The following is a 14,774-nucleotide window of genomic DNA, read 5'->3' as shown; positions in this document are numbered from 1 at the left end:
AGGGGATGGGAATGCTGAACAAAGTTTATCCAAAAGAAGCAAAGCCTAAGTATAAGTACATTGAATATAAAGCGAAAGACAACCAGAAATTCTGTTATCTTCCTTTTCCTGGTTTTTCCAACCGAAAACCTGAGGAACCGGGGTTGAAATGTTAAAGGAGACAAGGCTGTTTTTATCCTCAATCGAACTGCTTTTCTTTTCTTGTGAAGCAATACAGGGTGTCATGCTCGTTATATATCACCCTGCGTGAGATTAGTAGATACGGAGAAGAAGAGGAGGAAAAGGAAGAAGACAATATTATATATTATTGAAACATATATATGTCGGGGGCGAAATATCATCGGCTTCTTCTTCCTCTTCTCTTGGTCTTGATAGGTGGTGTTGTCGGTCAAATTGGAGTTGAGAAAAAGGTACGTGCTTGCGTGCATGTTTTATTTGTCTTCTCATTAATTAATTATGCTTTATTTTCATGCAATAATCGAATTTATTGTACAGGAATACTACATTGCTTTCCTGCAAAATGGTCCCGTGTCCGCAGACTCTAGAGTTCAAAGAAACATTAATCTAAATGTCCTCTCGTCTGTCAAAGGAAGGTACGTAGGTTGGCTTTTATATACACACACACATACACACACATATATATATATATATGAACATGATATTTTTTTTATTTATTTTTTGAGATTTAATGGGTTTGCATGCATGGAACAGCATTGTTGATGCCAGGAAGTCCATGGTCTACAGTTACACGAGCTTCAATGCATTTGCTGCACATCTAACAAAAGATGAAGCGCAAAAGCTATTGGGTATATTATTGTGAAGCCATATATATATATGTTCCTCAATTATTATTTTGATTGAAATTATATATATGGGATTTATATGAAGAGAGTTTTTGTTGTGAATTCAGATAGGAACGAGGTGCTACATGTGATGCCGAATAGGTATCACCAGCTACAAACTACCAAGTCATGGGACTTCGTTGGGTTACCTTTAAATGCAAGAAGGAACTTGAAAATAGAGAGCGATATAATTGTGGGCCTATTGGATACAGGTTCTTGGATTTTTATATATATATATATATATATATATTAATTTTAAATTATTTTAAATTATCGTTTTTTATTTATTAACAAATTACAAATGATCAAACTTCGTGCATGCCAGGGATTTCTCCACATGCTGAGAGCTTTAAGGATGACGGCCTTGGTCCTCCACCCGCAAGATGGAAAGGAAATTGTCGCCGCTACGCTAATTTCTCAGGATGCAACAAGTAAAATCGTGTCCATTTTCTTTTCTTTTTCTTCTTTTTTCATGCACCTACCAATATGAAGCTCAATCGATTCATTTTCACCTGAGAAACACATTAAAATTCAACTCCAAAAGTTATTTTATTTTCAGAAATGATCGCAGAAATTTTTAAGATCTTGTGAACTTAGATATTTTTAATGATTTTAGATCTTGTGGACTTAGATTTTAATGATTATATGATTCTTTCTAATTAGAAAAGTTTGAGTATCTTTTTCCTAATTACAACGTCATCTCAATCGTATAATAGTTTTCTAAATAACATTTGTTGCTGTTGTTTCTGTTTGGGAACCTGAAGCAAGCTGATAGGTGCAAAGTACTTCAAGCTCGATCGCCTAGAGAATCCGGGGGACATAATTTCTCCGGTCGATGTGCAAGGGCACGGGACCCACACATCGTCAACAGCGGTCGGCAGCCTAGTTCAAAATGCAAGCCTCTATGGGCTCGCCGAAGGCACTGCACGTGGTGCAGTGCCCTCAGCTAGGGTGGCCATGTACAAGGTCTGCTGGGACACCTTTGGGTGCTCGGATATGGACTTGCTTGCTGGTTTTGAAGCTGCTATAAATGATGGTGTGGACATTATATCGATTTCTATTGGTGGAATATTTGTGGGTTACGACGTTGACTCAATAGCAATCGGTTCATTTCATGCCATGAAGAAGGGAATCCTCACTGTGGCCTCAGCTGGAAATAGTGGACCAAGTTTAGGTACTGTGTCGAATCATGCACCTTGGATTCTAACCGTGGCAGCTAGTGGCATTGATAGGGCGTTTAGGAGCGATGTTCGTTTGGGAAATGGAAAGAGCGTCATAGTAAGTTTTTATATTTTTATATGCATGCCTTGTAAATTTCTTTTGGCTATATATATACTCTTTTCCTAAGCAATAATGGTCGCCAGCTAAGGCGATTAGCATCGAAGTACTCAAGAAAACAACACAAGAAGGGTTACGAACTTCGAAAGGCTCCTTAACCCGGCCTTCTTGAACCCCCACAACAAGAAGGCATTGATAGAGGTCGATCGGAAGGGATATGCCAATGGTAGGTGGCACCAACATGAAGTTCGGAGCAAAAATCTCCTCAAGTACTGGGAGACATAAAGCTAGCCCAAAAATACCCCACAAAACAGCAACAACTATGTAGGGAGGGCGGCAGGAGGACACTAACTGGCGCATGAGATTGTCATTGTTAAACCATCACTTTTTCCAAAAATAAATAAATTGTGAAATATTTAATTGAAATAATAGGGAGTAAATGATATAGATCGACAATATTGTTCGAACTTAGGACATGTGACTCTTATACCATATTAAATCATCACTTATATATCTCAAAAGCTTAAGTCAATAGCTAAAAATAGATGAATTTGATGATTTAATTAATATTCTAGTAGTATAATATGTGAAATGTCCAGGGGATTGGCGTGAACACATTCAGTCCAAAGAAGGCATTATACCCTCTTGTTAGAGGGGAAGATGTGGCCCTTGACCCTTCAACCAAGGAAGATGCTAGGTACTTAATTAATTCCCTTTGTTCAAGTGGGAATTTTTCACAAAAACAAAAGTAACATTTTTCATCATATATATTGTACAGGTTTTGCTTGTCAGGCTCATTAAACCCTGCTAAGGCGAAGGGAAGGATCATTTCCTGCAAATTAGGAGAATGGGGTACTGATTCTTATCTAACCGGAATTGGCAGTGCTGGAGTTATACTTCAAAGTAATGATACCTGGGATTCCAACCCAATTTTCATGTCCCCTGCAACCATTGTGAATGGCACCATTGGCCAAATCATAGATAATTACATAAATTTGACAAGGTATATATATAAATATATATACATACACACATATATTATAGTTCCTAGCCTAGACTGCTTAATTAAGTAATTAATTGAATTTCTTGTGCAATGTAGATCATCATCATCAGGAGTGATAGGCAAGACCCACGAAATAAAATTGGAGCCTTCTCCTTTTATTGCTGATTTTTCATCTCGAGGCCCAAATTCCGGAACAAAGCGTGTTCTCAAAGTAATATTTCAAACTAATTAAGCACAAAACCTTTTTTCCTGCTTTCTGCATGGCTTTCATGATGTGTACGTATATATTAAACCTAATTAACAAAGCCGATATGTTGTGGTGGTACAGCCCGATATTGCAGCACCCGGTGTTAATATTCTGGCAGCTTTCACCCCTTTGAAGTCGCTCACCGGCTTGAAAGGTGACACCCAATTTTCCAAGTTTTCCCTCTTGTCTGGGACTTCAATGGCATGCCCTCACGTCGCCGGAGCAGCAGGCTATGTCAAGTCATTCCATCCAAATTGGAGTCCAGCTGCTATCAAATCTGCCCTCATTACCACAGGTAAAAATTTTACCCTCTCCTTAATTACAAGTTTTTTTTTTTTTTTTGGTAATTAATAATCGGAGTGTTTGGGGTTTCGCTCTAACTAGATCTTTGGAATTTAGGGTTTAGGGTTTATGATTCTTAAAAATTATAAAAAACTAAAAAAATATTCAGTGTCTTTTATTTTAAGCATACTCCAAAGCTTTGTGTGCTTCAAAAAATCTCGGCTTTAACTCTAAGGGATTGGCTCGAGTGATAAGTCACTTAGAGCCTGTTCGAAATTGTGTTAGAGAGCACTTAAAAAGTCGTGCCAAACAAAAGTTAGTCTGTTTCGTAAAAAGTTTAAAAAGTAATTTTTTTTACTCTAAAAAAGAAAAGAAAAAAAAAAAACTCACTTTTGATAAAAACTTCATTTAAAAAAGCTTTTTTTTTTTTTTTTTTTTTTTTTTAACTTATAAGAGCATGTTTGGGATTGCGTTTGAGAAATAGAACTTTTTAGTCAAAAAAATTTGTTTGGCAAAAGCTTCATTTTTAAGCTTTTGATAAAAATGCGTTTTTGACCATTTTTGAGCTTTTTGAACTCTTAAAACACTTTTAATTTTTTTATCAAATGATTACTTTTTTCTTTAAACGGACTTTTTGAGTGTTAAACGTAATTTTAGGCCCCTCAAACACAATTTCAAAACTGTCTCATGAATAATCAAATTTACAGTTGGACCCTCCATGAGGACAAACAATTTCTTCATGGTTAATTGACACTAATTGCATCGATCTATTTGTGAAGCGACTCCTATGAGCCAGAGAGTGACCAAACATGGAGAATTTGCATATGGTGCCGGTCAAGTGAATCCAATTCGAGCTACCAACCCCGGCTTAGTTTATGACATGGGTGAACTCCTTTACATCCGGTTCTTATGCCACGAGGGCTATAATTCATCCTCTTTGGCAGTTCTATTCGGTTCAAAATCCGTAAACTGTACAAAATTCCGTCGTGGAATTGGCTACGATGATCTCAACTATCCAACCATACATCTTAGCTTGCAAGCCAAGCAACAGACAACAACAGGTGTTTTCCAGAGAGTAGTCACCAATGTCGGCGCTGCTCAATCCGTCTACAACGCCACCATTAGAGCTCCCAAAGGAGTTGAAATCACTGTGAACCCCTCGAGTCTCTCCTTCACTGCCGTCAATCAGACGCTACGCTACAGGGTTGTCGTGAGAGCCAAGGCAATGCCAAGCTTGCAAATGGTTTCTGGTTCACTTGTATGGAAAAGTTCCCGCAACATTGTAAGGAGCCCAGTTGTCATTTATAGTCCATGAAATAACGGTAATATGAAAAACGGGAATGAATCTAACGGTCGGCGTGTGAAGATTGGTGCTTCGATGCCGACATAGTGTGCTATATAGCAGTAGGGGCATGTCTACGTACATGCTTGTACGCTTATGTACATTGTATTTCTTAATTATGTTCTAAGCTTCACTTCATTAATTTATCCAATTTGGTTCACTTATTCTCTTTTATTGGCTCAATTGACTCTATGGAGATAAGCATAAATGGTAGATAAGTACAATAATTAGATTTGAGTAATGCTCAAACTACCCCCGTGTTGCTGGGCTAATATGACAATATATACTCATCAGTCATTGGATCGGCCTTTGATGAGCACGGCTATATCAACCTAATGTGATGAAGGTGTAGTATGTAGCATCACTCATTATATTGTCCATGGAGTCTGCGGGCCGAAAAATTGAGAAAAAAAAAAATCTCCATGGAGTTTTTTTTTTTTTTAATTATTATTGAAAAATTGATAAAAATACTGAAGTCTAGCGGCCAAGTTGTCCCTATTGAGCTTAAATAGAACTAAGGTCGTTGTCTTAAAAATATAAATTATTAAATTACATTTTTGTGATCTTAGTCGAACAAACATTAAGTTTGCTAGAACACGACAAAACATTGCATTCTCAATCAAACATAATTCGACTGAAATGAAGCACTCAAGAATTAGTACTGAGCAACATCTCGTGGACTTGGTCGAATGAGCTTTGCATGAAGGTATTGGCTATTTGGTCTCCATCATCCCCCTCAGGTTTGAGAGAATTTGTCATTGAATTTAAATTGTCCTTAATTGCCTCGATCTTTCGGATGCCAATCAATCCATTCTATCTCAATAGCAAATTAAAACAACTCGATACTAGAAGAGAAACAGCTTACAACCATGCCAACCACAACATGACTATGAATCATTGATCTGAAACTGTTCACAACAACTCGAGATAAATATTGAAAATGAAGGAGAAAAGCGTGGAAAAAAAGAGATCGAGGGAGAGAGAAATAATAAACAAAAGATAAATTTGAGTACAATGTCACGTTACTGTTTACAAATGGAACAAAAATTAATGCATCACGACGCATTTTGCATTTTAAATGACTAATCTGATGGGCTGGCTTTTTAAGGATTTTTGTTTAGTCATTTTGGCCAAAAAAAGGAGGAAATACTTAGGCCATTGGAAGTGCTCTAGCCAATGAATTTCTTGTTATTCACTCTACTTAATTAAGTAAGTTCTCATGCATTCATCTATGTTAGCCTGTGAGATTTTTTACAGACTTGGCTACTTCATCTTCTAGTCTTGGCCAGGCTCGGACCACATGATTTTGTTAAGCCCTAGAGCAGGACCACGTAACCTTGCTTCATGGACAAGCATCTAAGATACCCCTCAATGAAATTAATCATTGACAGGCTTCAAAGAAGACCAGCCTTCAAAGGAAAGATAAAATCAACTGTGGATGACGAATAAGCTTCGTGGCTTTCAATAACAGTTGAACCAGCTCATTCGCTTAAGAAATGAAGTAAAAAACATAGTATTTGAGTACTATTTCCCTTGGAATGAAAGCTTAGATGTGTGTCTGTATATATATATAGGCATCAAACAAAAGGTGGACGGAAATTGAGAGTTACATATATACAAATTAAATTCATTCTCTGCCAAACCCACGCCTCGAATAATGACTAGTCATGATTAAAGTTGTAGTTGGTGGGGTGCTCATTCTGGCCTCTTCTCTTTCATCTTATCTTCTCTCTCTCTTGTTCATCTTTGTGTAAATATGTAATGTGAAAGAAGCAAATTAGTGTAAGAGTTGTAACCATGAAATTAATATTTGCAGAACAATAAAAAATCCAAACGTACTAAAACTTCGTCCAATCAATAGAACTAATTAACTAAATATTCTCCGATAGACCAACTTCCTAGTTATATATTGAGATGCTACATTAATTCCAACTAGTTTTACGGGACGTCGTACGGCATCATGGACATGCTTGAGGCCCTATTTGCTAAACGATTTTGATTCAATACTAGTCATCTCACTCTTTTTCTCTTTCTTTTTTCATTTTTTCAACATTTTCTTACTTTTTACGTCACATCAATTATTTTTTATTATTATTAAAATAAAAAAATCATTACAAAACAAAAAATTTTCATTTTTCTATACCAAACATTCTTACTTTTTTACTTTTTCAAAAAACCCATTCTTACTCTTTTTTTTTTACAACAATCAATTTTTACTATAGTATCGGATCAAAACCCTTTAACAAGCACACCCTGATTGTGTTTTGGTTTTCTGTTTGCAAGAAAAAAACATTAATTAAGAAACAATCTTAGAAACAAAACCCTTTTTATAAATATGTCTTCTTCTTTTGTTATAAGAACATTTTGACAAAACAGGCACTGTTAACTTTTATAGATGTAAGATCTAACTTATTATTTAAAAAAATTATATAATTAGGGCGGCCATAGCCTTAGGGCCACTCCAAGTAGTGGGGGTGGTCACACGGCCATCCTATTATTCAGTGGTGGAATCGAAATTTTGGTTTACAGGGGCAAAATCAAATAGTAGAAAATTGGTCAAAAATTGGCCCGATCCTCTTTGAAGGGCCATTGAAGACAGTATTACGGCAAAGCTGAGGGGCATGGGAAGGGGCACAAACCTTGAAAGTCCCTCAACTCTTCCCAAACCCTTACTAGCAAGCAACTGAGATGACAACCAAACGGATGTCGATGATTAATCATCTAATATTAGATGAGCACCAAAATTCCATCTGGATCCGATGAAGAGGAAAGAGTACCGGTTTCAAAAATCTCCACAGCAAAGACGGAACTCAAAGACACAGGGAGATTAATAACCACCAAAACCAAAAAAACATGACATCAATAAAATTAAAATACACTTAAAAATAACAACAGAAAAACAACAAAATGCCCAACAAAGACCCGGCACAAGCACATGTTTGCCTTTTGGGTATACTGTTATTGCTTGTCTCATGCATTGATAAGTTTGTTGAGGATTTCATCATAACTAATATTTAAAATAGAGGCACTTTTTCTTCTTTTGTTTAAAGGTGGGCAATAAAAGTTAGAAGTGAAATTATTCGTAGGCAAGTAATGCCAGACGCCATCCCCATCTCCTTCTTGTATCATTCAAAAATAATGTGACTTTTAAAATTATTATTGAATTTATGATAAATTATTATTAGATTTTGATTCAATAATAATTTTAAAACTCGCATCAGTTTTTAAGAGACACAAAAAAGACATAAAGAGGACTTCTAACATTACTCTTTTGAGGCTATTTAAATTTTAGAAGGGTCAGAGGTGGCAAAACACCCTCGATCTCTCACCCTCATGTGGCTTCGCCTATGCTTGTACTTGTCGGGGTGGCTGTGCAGTCACCCCTATTCTGATTAGGGTGGTCGCGCAGCCATCTTGGCTGACATTTTTTTTTTTTTTCTCTTAATTCATTTTTTTAAAAAGTTTTAACTAGTTGGGCACTATATTTATTTGGGTTTCTCAAAATAAGTAAGTGCAGCACATAGAAAACATTTTCTCAATTATAGACTCTACTAGAAAAACTTTTAAAAACAAAATACACCCCGTCTAAAAAGCTTTTTTCTCATTTATATCATATTAAAACACTTTTTCAAACTAAAAGCAAAAAACACTATTCAAAACACATTAACATACCCTAAAATTCCCTTGGTACAATGTTGGATTGTTGCTTACGCTTCTTAGTCTTCTCGAGCTTTCCCTCCTCTTGCTTTGGTCCCTTTTTTTTTTTTTGGATGGAGAAGGTGAAACAATCATGGCGATGCTTTAATCCAATTGAAAACGTGTACTTTTGAAGGGGAAGAAAAAGTGGGAAAGATTCTTTCTATCTTTATGTGCTCAATTAATGCCCCGCGACCCACGTCACCATCCAATTAGTGACGTTTTTGGCCGACATGTCATCAAATTGAAGTCACTAAAACCCAATTTTTTTGTAGTTAAATTTCTTGTTTGATTTTGCCTATAAAAGAACCTCTTTCTAATGGATTATCACTCATCCTACATTTTAGTTCTCATTCTCATTGGTTGTGCAAGGAAGAAGGTATACACCAACTCTCTCGATCTCTATGCATTCTTTTTCATTTTATTTACCTAACCTGCAGCTCTCTCTATGCTTTTCTTTTTTTCGTGGATTTTTTTTTTTTCTTAGCTTGGATCCAATTCCATTTGAAATTTGACATGTCGGAATTAGGGGCACGTATCCCATAACAAGAATCTCAACTGGTCTAGTTTTAACTGGAATTGGGCCCAAACCGAGACTTTTTTTGGGGGAAGGAGGGAGGGAGTGGGTGATGGACAATAATTAAAGAGGCATGTTACACGTCATTCTCTCAACCATCTTTCAATTATATTGTTTTACAAATCTAATAGATCTACCATTGGATTTGTGGACTCGTATAGATTCCATAAAAATTAAATGGTAAATTCACTCGTTCACTATACGGAGATAGTTGAGAGAATGATTTTTATCATTTCTCATAATTAAACAACAATGCTTGATGTTTTGGTAATATTACATCTATATATCTATCATATAGTTTTAAATTCATTGCAAATCTAAATTAAGAACATGCCGAAGACACCAACAAAATGAGTAAGCTATTTTCCATTTTTATTTTTATTTTTTAAAATATATACTGCAATTCACATGCATGAAGAGATTTTAAATGTATAGTTATTAAATTATTCACCAATAAGCATACTCTTAGACCTTTTATTTATTTATTTTTATGTTTTACAGTCATCATGATGTTATGGACATGCTTGCTTCTGCTAGCCTTCATGGCAGCAAGCTCAGTTGCTTCAGTGGGGAAACAGACATACATAATCCACATGGACAAGACCAAAATCACAGCGTCAGATGATACTCCTGGAAATGCCAGAAAATGGTACGAAGTTGTGATTGATTCCATGTCTGAAAACTCATATGAAGATGAGCAAGTGTCACCCCTCGAGCTTCTTTATATCTATGAGACCACCATTTCTGGTTTTGCCGCCCAGCTCTCAACCAAACAGCTCGAATCCTTAAAAAAACTCAACGGCTTTCTCTCCGCCATTCCTGACGAAATGCTAAGCCTCCACACCACTCACACCCCTCTGTTTCTTGGCCTGCAACCCGGCAGAGGACTCTGGAGCGCTTCCAGCTTGGCTTCAGATGTGATCATAGGCATTGTCGACACCGGAATCTGGCCGGAACATGTCAGTTTCAAGGATTCCGGCATGCCCAAAGTGCCCTCTCGTTGGAAAGGCGTTTGTGAGAAAGGCACAAACTTCTCTCGGTCAAGCTGTAACAAGAAACTAATTGGTGCAAGAGCCTTCTTCAAAGGGTACGAGGCCTTTGCTGGAAGAATCAATGAGACTCTGGATTATCGATCCCCTCGGGACTCTGAAGGCCACGGGACACACACTGCTTCAACTGCTGCCGGAAATCTCGTGCACAGCGCAAGCCTCTTCGGCGTCGCAAAGGGTGTCGCCAGCGGAATGAGGTACTGTTAAATCACACTGTTTATATTAGTTAACGTTCGAACTCATGACGTGATTATCATGCATGTTAAACTTGTATGATAAATCGACATATCATTAGAAATCGGCTTCTCTCGCTTAATCCTTTTAAGATACACAAAACTAATGTCCGATGAATATTGTACATATATTTATAGGGTAGACAAATAACGGTTTCCTTTAATCACTTATAACTCAACTTTCCATCAAAGAAGCTTTAATTCAAATGGAAACCACTTCTCTTAATTAACCAACAATTTAATGATATTAGTATTGAATAACCTTATAACATTAAGAGTCTAATAAATTATTTCAAAACCATTACTTATCTTAAAAGTTTAAGCGGATGAAATTTAATCATTTAATTTTGATTAAATTTTGATATGAAAGCCTAAACGTTCTTAAAATCTTGATATGAAAGCCTAAACACTAGGAAAATGGTTTTCTTTATTCACTTATAACTCAACTTCCTATCAAAGAAAGATGGAAACCAATCCTCTTAATTAACCAACAGTTTAATAGGATTAGTATTACATAACCTTATAACATTAGGAGTAATAAATTCTCAAATTCTTACAAAATCGCCACTTATCATAAAAGTTTATATAAGTTGATAAAAAATAAAAAATTTAATTATTTAATCAATACTTTAACAGATATACGTCAAGAGTTGCGGCTTATAAAGCGTGCTGGACGGCAGGTTGCGCCAATTCTGATATATTGGCCGCCATGGACCGTGCTGTTGCTGATGGAGTCGATGTCCTGTCACTCTCTTTAGGAGGAATCTCCAGGCCATATTATAGTGACAATGTTGCAATAGCCTCATTTGGGGCAGTCCAAAAAGGGGTTTTTGTTTCTTGCTCCGCGGGCAATTCAGGCCCTTTTAGCTCTTCTGTGGGCAATACGGCACCATGGATCATGACCGTTGCTGCAAGCTACATCGACAGAAGCTTTCCAACAAAAGTGAAGCTTGGAAATGGGAAAACTTTTGAAGGGTCATCTTTATACTCTGGCGAGCGGACTAAGCAGCTGCCACTTGTATATGCAAGCACTGCAGGTGGCATAGGAGCAAATCTTTGTCTTGATGGCTCCCTATCGCCAAAGCTTGTGAAGGGAAAGATTGTTGTTTGCGAGCGAGGAATAAATAGCCGGACACAAAAGGGAGAGCAAGTGAAAAAGGCAGGAGGTGCTGGAATGCTGTTACTCAACACTGAAGATGAAGGTGAGGAGCTTTTTGCTGACCCCCACATTTTGCCAGCCACTTCTTTAGGTGCTTCTGCAGGTAAAGCCGTCAAGAACTATGTCGGCTCGGCGAAAACCCCAACCGCGTCGGTGACATTCAAAGGAATGGTTTACGGCAACACCGCACCAGCAATGGCGGCATTTTCGTCTCGAGGGCCAAGCTTGGTTGGACCGGATGTGATCAAGCCTGACGTGACTGCACCAGGTTGTTAAATCAACATTTATCTAAAAAAATTTAAGTTAATACAAATGGCTGAAATTAATCATTTAATTTATATTTTAATACAGGCGTGAACATATTGGCTGCTTGGCCGCCAAAGACTAGCCCATCCTTGCTCAACACCGACAAAAGAAGTGTCATGTTCAACATAATTTCAGGGACTTCCATGTCTTGTCCTCATGTCAGTGGCTTAGCTGCTCTGCTCAAATCTGTACACAAACGTTGGTCATCTGCAGCAATCAAATCTGCTCTAATGACAACAGCTTACACAGTAGACAACAAACGGGGTCCAATAGCAGATGTTGGCTCTAACACCTCTGCACCGGCAACACCTTTTGCATTTGGTTCAGGCCATGTTGATCCACAAAGTGCTGCTAATCCAGGGCTAATCTACGACATCTCATCCAAGGACTACCTTAATTATTTGTGCAGCCTCAATTATACCTCTTCTCAGATAGCTTTGCTGTCAAGGGGGAATTTCACTTGTCCTAACAAAGCAGTTTTTGAGCCTGCAGGCAACCTGAATTACCCTTCTTTTGCTGTGATTTTGGATGAAAATGCCAGGAAAGTAAGTGTGGCATACAAGAGGACAGTGACAAATGTTGGGACCCCAAGGAGTACATATGTGGTGAAAGTGGATGAACCAGTTGGATTATCAGTTACTGTTGAGCCAAGGAGCTTAACTTTTGGAAACTTGGGTGAGAAGTTAAGTTACAGTGTGAGGTTTACTGCATTAGGTGGGAAAAAAATTTCTACCAAGTTTTCTTTTGGGTCTTTGATTTGGATGTCTGAGTTGTATACTGTGAGAAGTCCAATAGCAGTAACTTGGCAATGATTTTGAAATTAGAAGAGCTTTTAAGCTGGAAGGGAAGTATTTGAAGAAGAAATAAACAAGAAGAGCTTGGTGAAATTCACCAAAAGCTTTGTGTTGAAATTGTATGAACATGTTATTATGTGTTTAGTGCAGAGAAATCCTTATGGAAGTTTAAATAATGGTCAAAAATCACAACTCTTATACAAATTTAAGAAAAATCAAGAAATTGCCAAAAACTGAAGAAAAATTACTCTCTTAAGTGTTTCTTATTTAAAAAAAAAAAAAAAAGGAAAATTACACTTTTCCTCCCAAAGTTTAGAGCGTTTTTCAATTCGACCTCAAAAGTTTCAATTTTGACAATGCACCCCCCTCCCCAAACTTCCAAATTTTTGCAATTCGACCAATGTTATCTCAAAATTCTCATATTGCCCCTAATTTTTTTTTTTAATATAAAATTTTTATTTAAAAAAAAAAAAAACAACTTTGGGGGTGCAAAAATGGCCAGATGGCCAAAGAGCCACCCCGAATTTTTTTATTTATTTTTTATTTTTGAGGTAATTACCTTTTGCCCCCATGAACTAGAGTGCCTTGGCACTTTCCCCTCATGAACTACCAACTATGACACCTGACCCCATCAAACTATCATCTTATGACAAAAAACCCCATTTCGTCAGCCAAAGAGGTTAAAATTGACGATCAACGTTCATGTGCAATTCATGTGCCATTTTAAATTTTTTTCTTCCACATTTGCCCTCACTACAAATAAAGTTAATATGTTCAAGAGGGTATAAGCATCATTTTCTTGGTCTGAAATGAGGGCAAAAGTGAAAGAAAATTTGGGATATAATTGGTCAAATTATGGGCAATATGGAAAGTTTGGGATACAATTGGTCAAATTGCAAAAATTTAAAAGTTTGGGAAGTATATTGCCAAAATTAAAACATTAAAAGTCGAATTAAAAATTGCCTCAAAATTTAGGGAGTAAAGTATATTTTTTCCTTTAAAAAATGAAAAATACACATGCTAGTTAGTTGGTCAAGCAACCAGAAAATGAAATTAAAAAAAAAAAATGACATTCAAGTTTGACCCTGTTGATTTGACGTGCTTGTAGTATGTGGGTTGATAGCAAAAAATTAGCCATCAACCATACCATATTAAAATAATAATAATAATAATAAGTTGCCACCAAATTTTGAGGCGCAAGATGAGTTGTCTTAATTTGATTAGCATAATCGTCATTTGTCAATCTAATCACAATTTCAAACTTCTCGAAGGTTTTTTGACCTTTTGCCTTTAAATTATTATTATTATTATTATTTTTTTTTTTTTTTTTTTTTTGTAGGTACCTGCTACTCAGAATTATTTACCCAGAATACTGTAACAACCGCTCAATTCCATGCTTTGAGATTCTGACAAATAACTTGTAGGATTCAATAAGTGATTAAAGACTCTTTTGGGGGGAAAGCAATAAATATATAAGTCGTTAGAAAAATTGACTAAATCCATTAATACGTTACATCAACATCAATTATATTGTGATGTGGGAAAAAATGAAAGAAGAATTGAAAGTTATAAAGAGTGATTTTTAATCAAATTTGATGCAAAAAAAAAAAAATGTTAAATGTTGAAGACTCACTAAGAGCATTCCAATTGAACTCTTCAAATTTAATTTTTCTCTAAAAATTTGAAAAAAAAAAACTCACAAAAAAGTCTATTTAACAAACTATCTACTCAATGTTAATTGAATTCTTGTGGTAATGTTACCTAAATGTAAAGAGTCCAAAAGTGAAAGTTATTTATTTTTTATTATTCTTTCTCTTTCATATTTCTTTTTTCCTCTCAATTGAAGTATATTTTTAATGCAAAGAGTTCAGAAGTTGGTTTCATCAATAAAATAGAATATTTAGTTAAAGTAGATAAATATTTAGACAGTTTGATATTTAGGACTTGTTTGCGATTGCGTTTAAGG

The 14,774-nt window shown here is 36.3% G+C and overlaps 2 protein-coding genes across 3 annotated transcripts; both read left to right on the top strand.

Moving 5' to 3' along the window:
* The first annotated feature begins 320 nt into the window (after positions 1 to 320).
* On the top strand, positions 321 to 4,967 carry LOC132188020 (subtilisin-like protease SBT4.14). Its single transcript, XM_059602440.1, has 11 exons — positions 321 to 410; positions 496 to 593; positions 712 to 806; positions 911 to 1,054; positions 1,168 to 1,273; positions 1,607 to 2,120; positions 2,720 to 2,817; positions 2,899 to 3,123; positions 3,220 to 3,334; positions 3,452 to 3,665; positions 4,432 to 4,967. The coding sequence occupies exons 1-11, from the start codon at positions 321 to 323 to the stop codon at positions 4,965 to 4,967; spliced, it is 2,235 nt and encodes a 744-aa protein (XP_059458423.1).
* A 4,038-nt stretch (positions 4,968 to 9,005) lies between these two features.
* LOC132187753 (subtilisin-like protease SBT1.1) lies at positions 9,006 to 12,928 on the top strand. Of its 2 annotated transcripts, none has more exons than XM_059602173.1 (4): positions 9,006 to 9,069; positions 9,769 to 10,513; positions 11,186 to 11,976; positions 12,060 to 12,928. In XM_059602173.1, the coding sequence occupies exons 2-4, from the start codon at positions 9,774 to 9,776 to the stop codon at positions 12,824 to 12,826; spliced, it is 2,298 nt and encodes a 765-aa protein (XP_059458156.1). In that variant the 5' UTR covers positions 9,006 to 9,069; positions 9,769 to 9,773; the 3' UTR covers positions 12,827 to 12,928. The 2 variants fall into 2 exon arrangements, with proteins under 2 accessions (XP_059458156.1, XP_059458155.1); XM_059602172.1 differs by lacking the exon at positions 9,006 to 9,069 and adding an exon at positions 9,240 to 9,338.
* Positions 12,929 to 14,774: the final 1,846 nt, after the last annotated feature.

This window comes from Corylus avellana, chromosome ca7 (assembly GCF_901000735.1).
Source record: "Corylus avellana chromosome ca7, CavTom2PMs-1.0".
Lineage (NCBI taxonomy): Eukaryota > Viridiplantae > Streptophyta > Magnoliopsida > Fagales > Betulaceae > Corylus > Corylus avellana.
This window is presented reverse-complemented; position numbering and strand designations above follow the sequence as displayed.

Excerpts from the sequence above, each read along its gene's own strand:
- LOC132188020 (XM_059602440.1), top strand. The coding sequence starts at position 321 with ATGTCGGGGGCGAAATATCATCGGCTTCTTCTTCCTCTTCTCTTGGTC. Across the intron at positions 411-495 it reads AAATTGGAGTTGAGAAAAAG|GAATACTACATTGCTTTCCT; the intron begins GTACGTGCTTGC and ends TTTATTGTACAG. Across the intron at positions 1,055-1,167 it reads TGTGGGCCTATTGGATACAG|GGATTTCTCCACATGCTGAG; the intron begins GTTCTTGGATTT and ends CGTGCATGCCAG.
- LOC132187753 (XM_059602173.1), top strand. The coding sequence starts at position 9,774 with ATGATGTTATGGACATGCTTGCTTCTGCTAGCCTTCATGGCAGCAAGC. Across the intron at positions 10,514-11,185 it reads GGTGTCGCCAGCGGAATGAG|ATATACGTCAAGAGTTGCGG; the intron begins GTACTGTTAAAT and ends ATACTTTAACAG. Across the intron at positions 11,977-12,059 it reads GCCTGACGTGACTGCACCAG|GCGTGAACATATTGGCTGCT; the intron begins GTTGTTAAATCA and ends ATTTTAATACAG.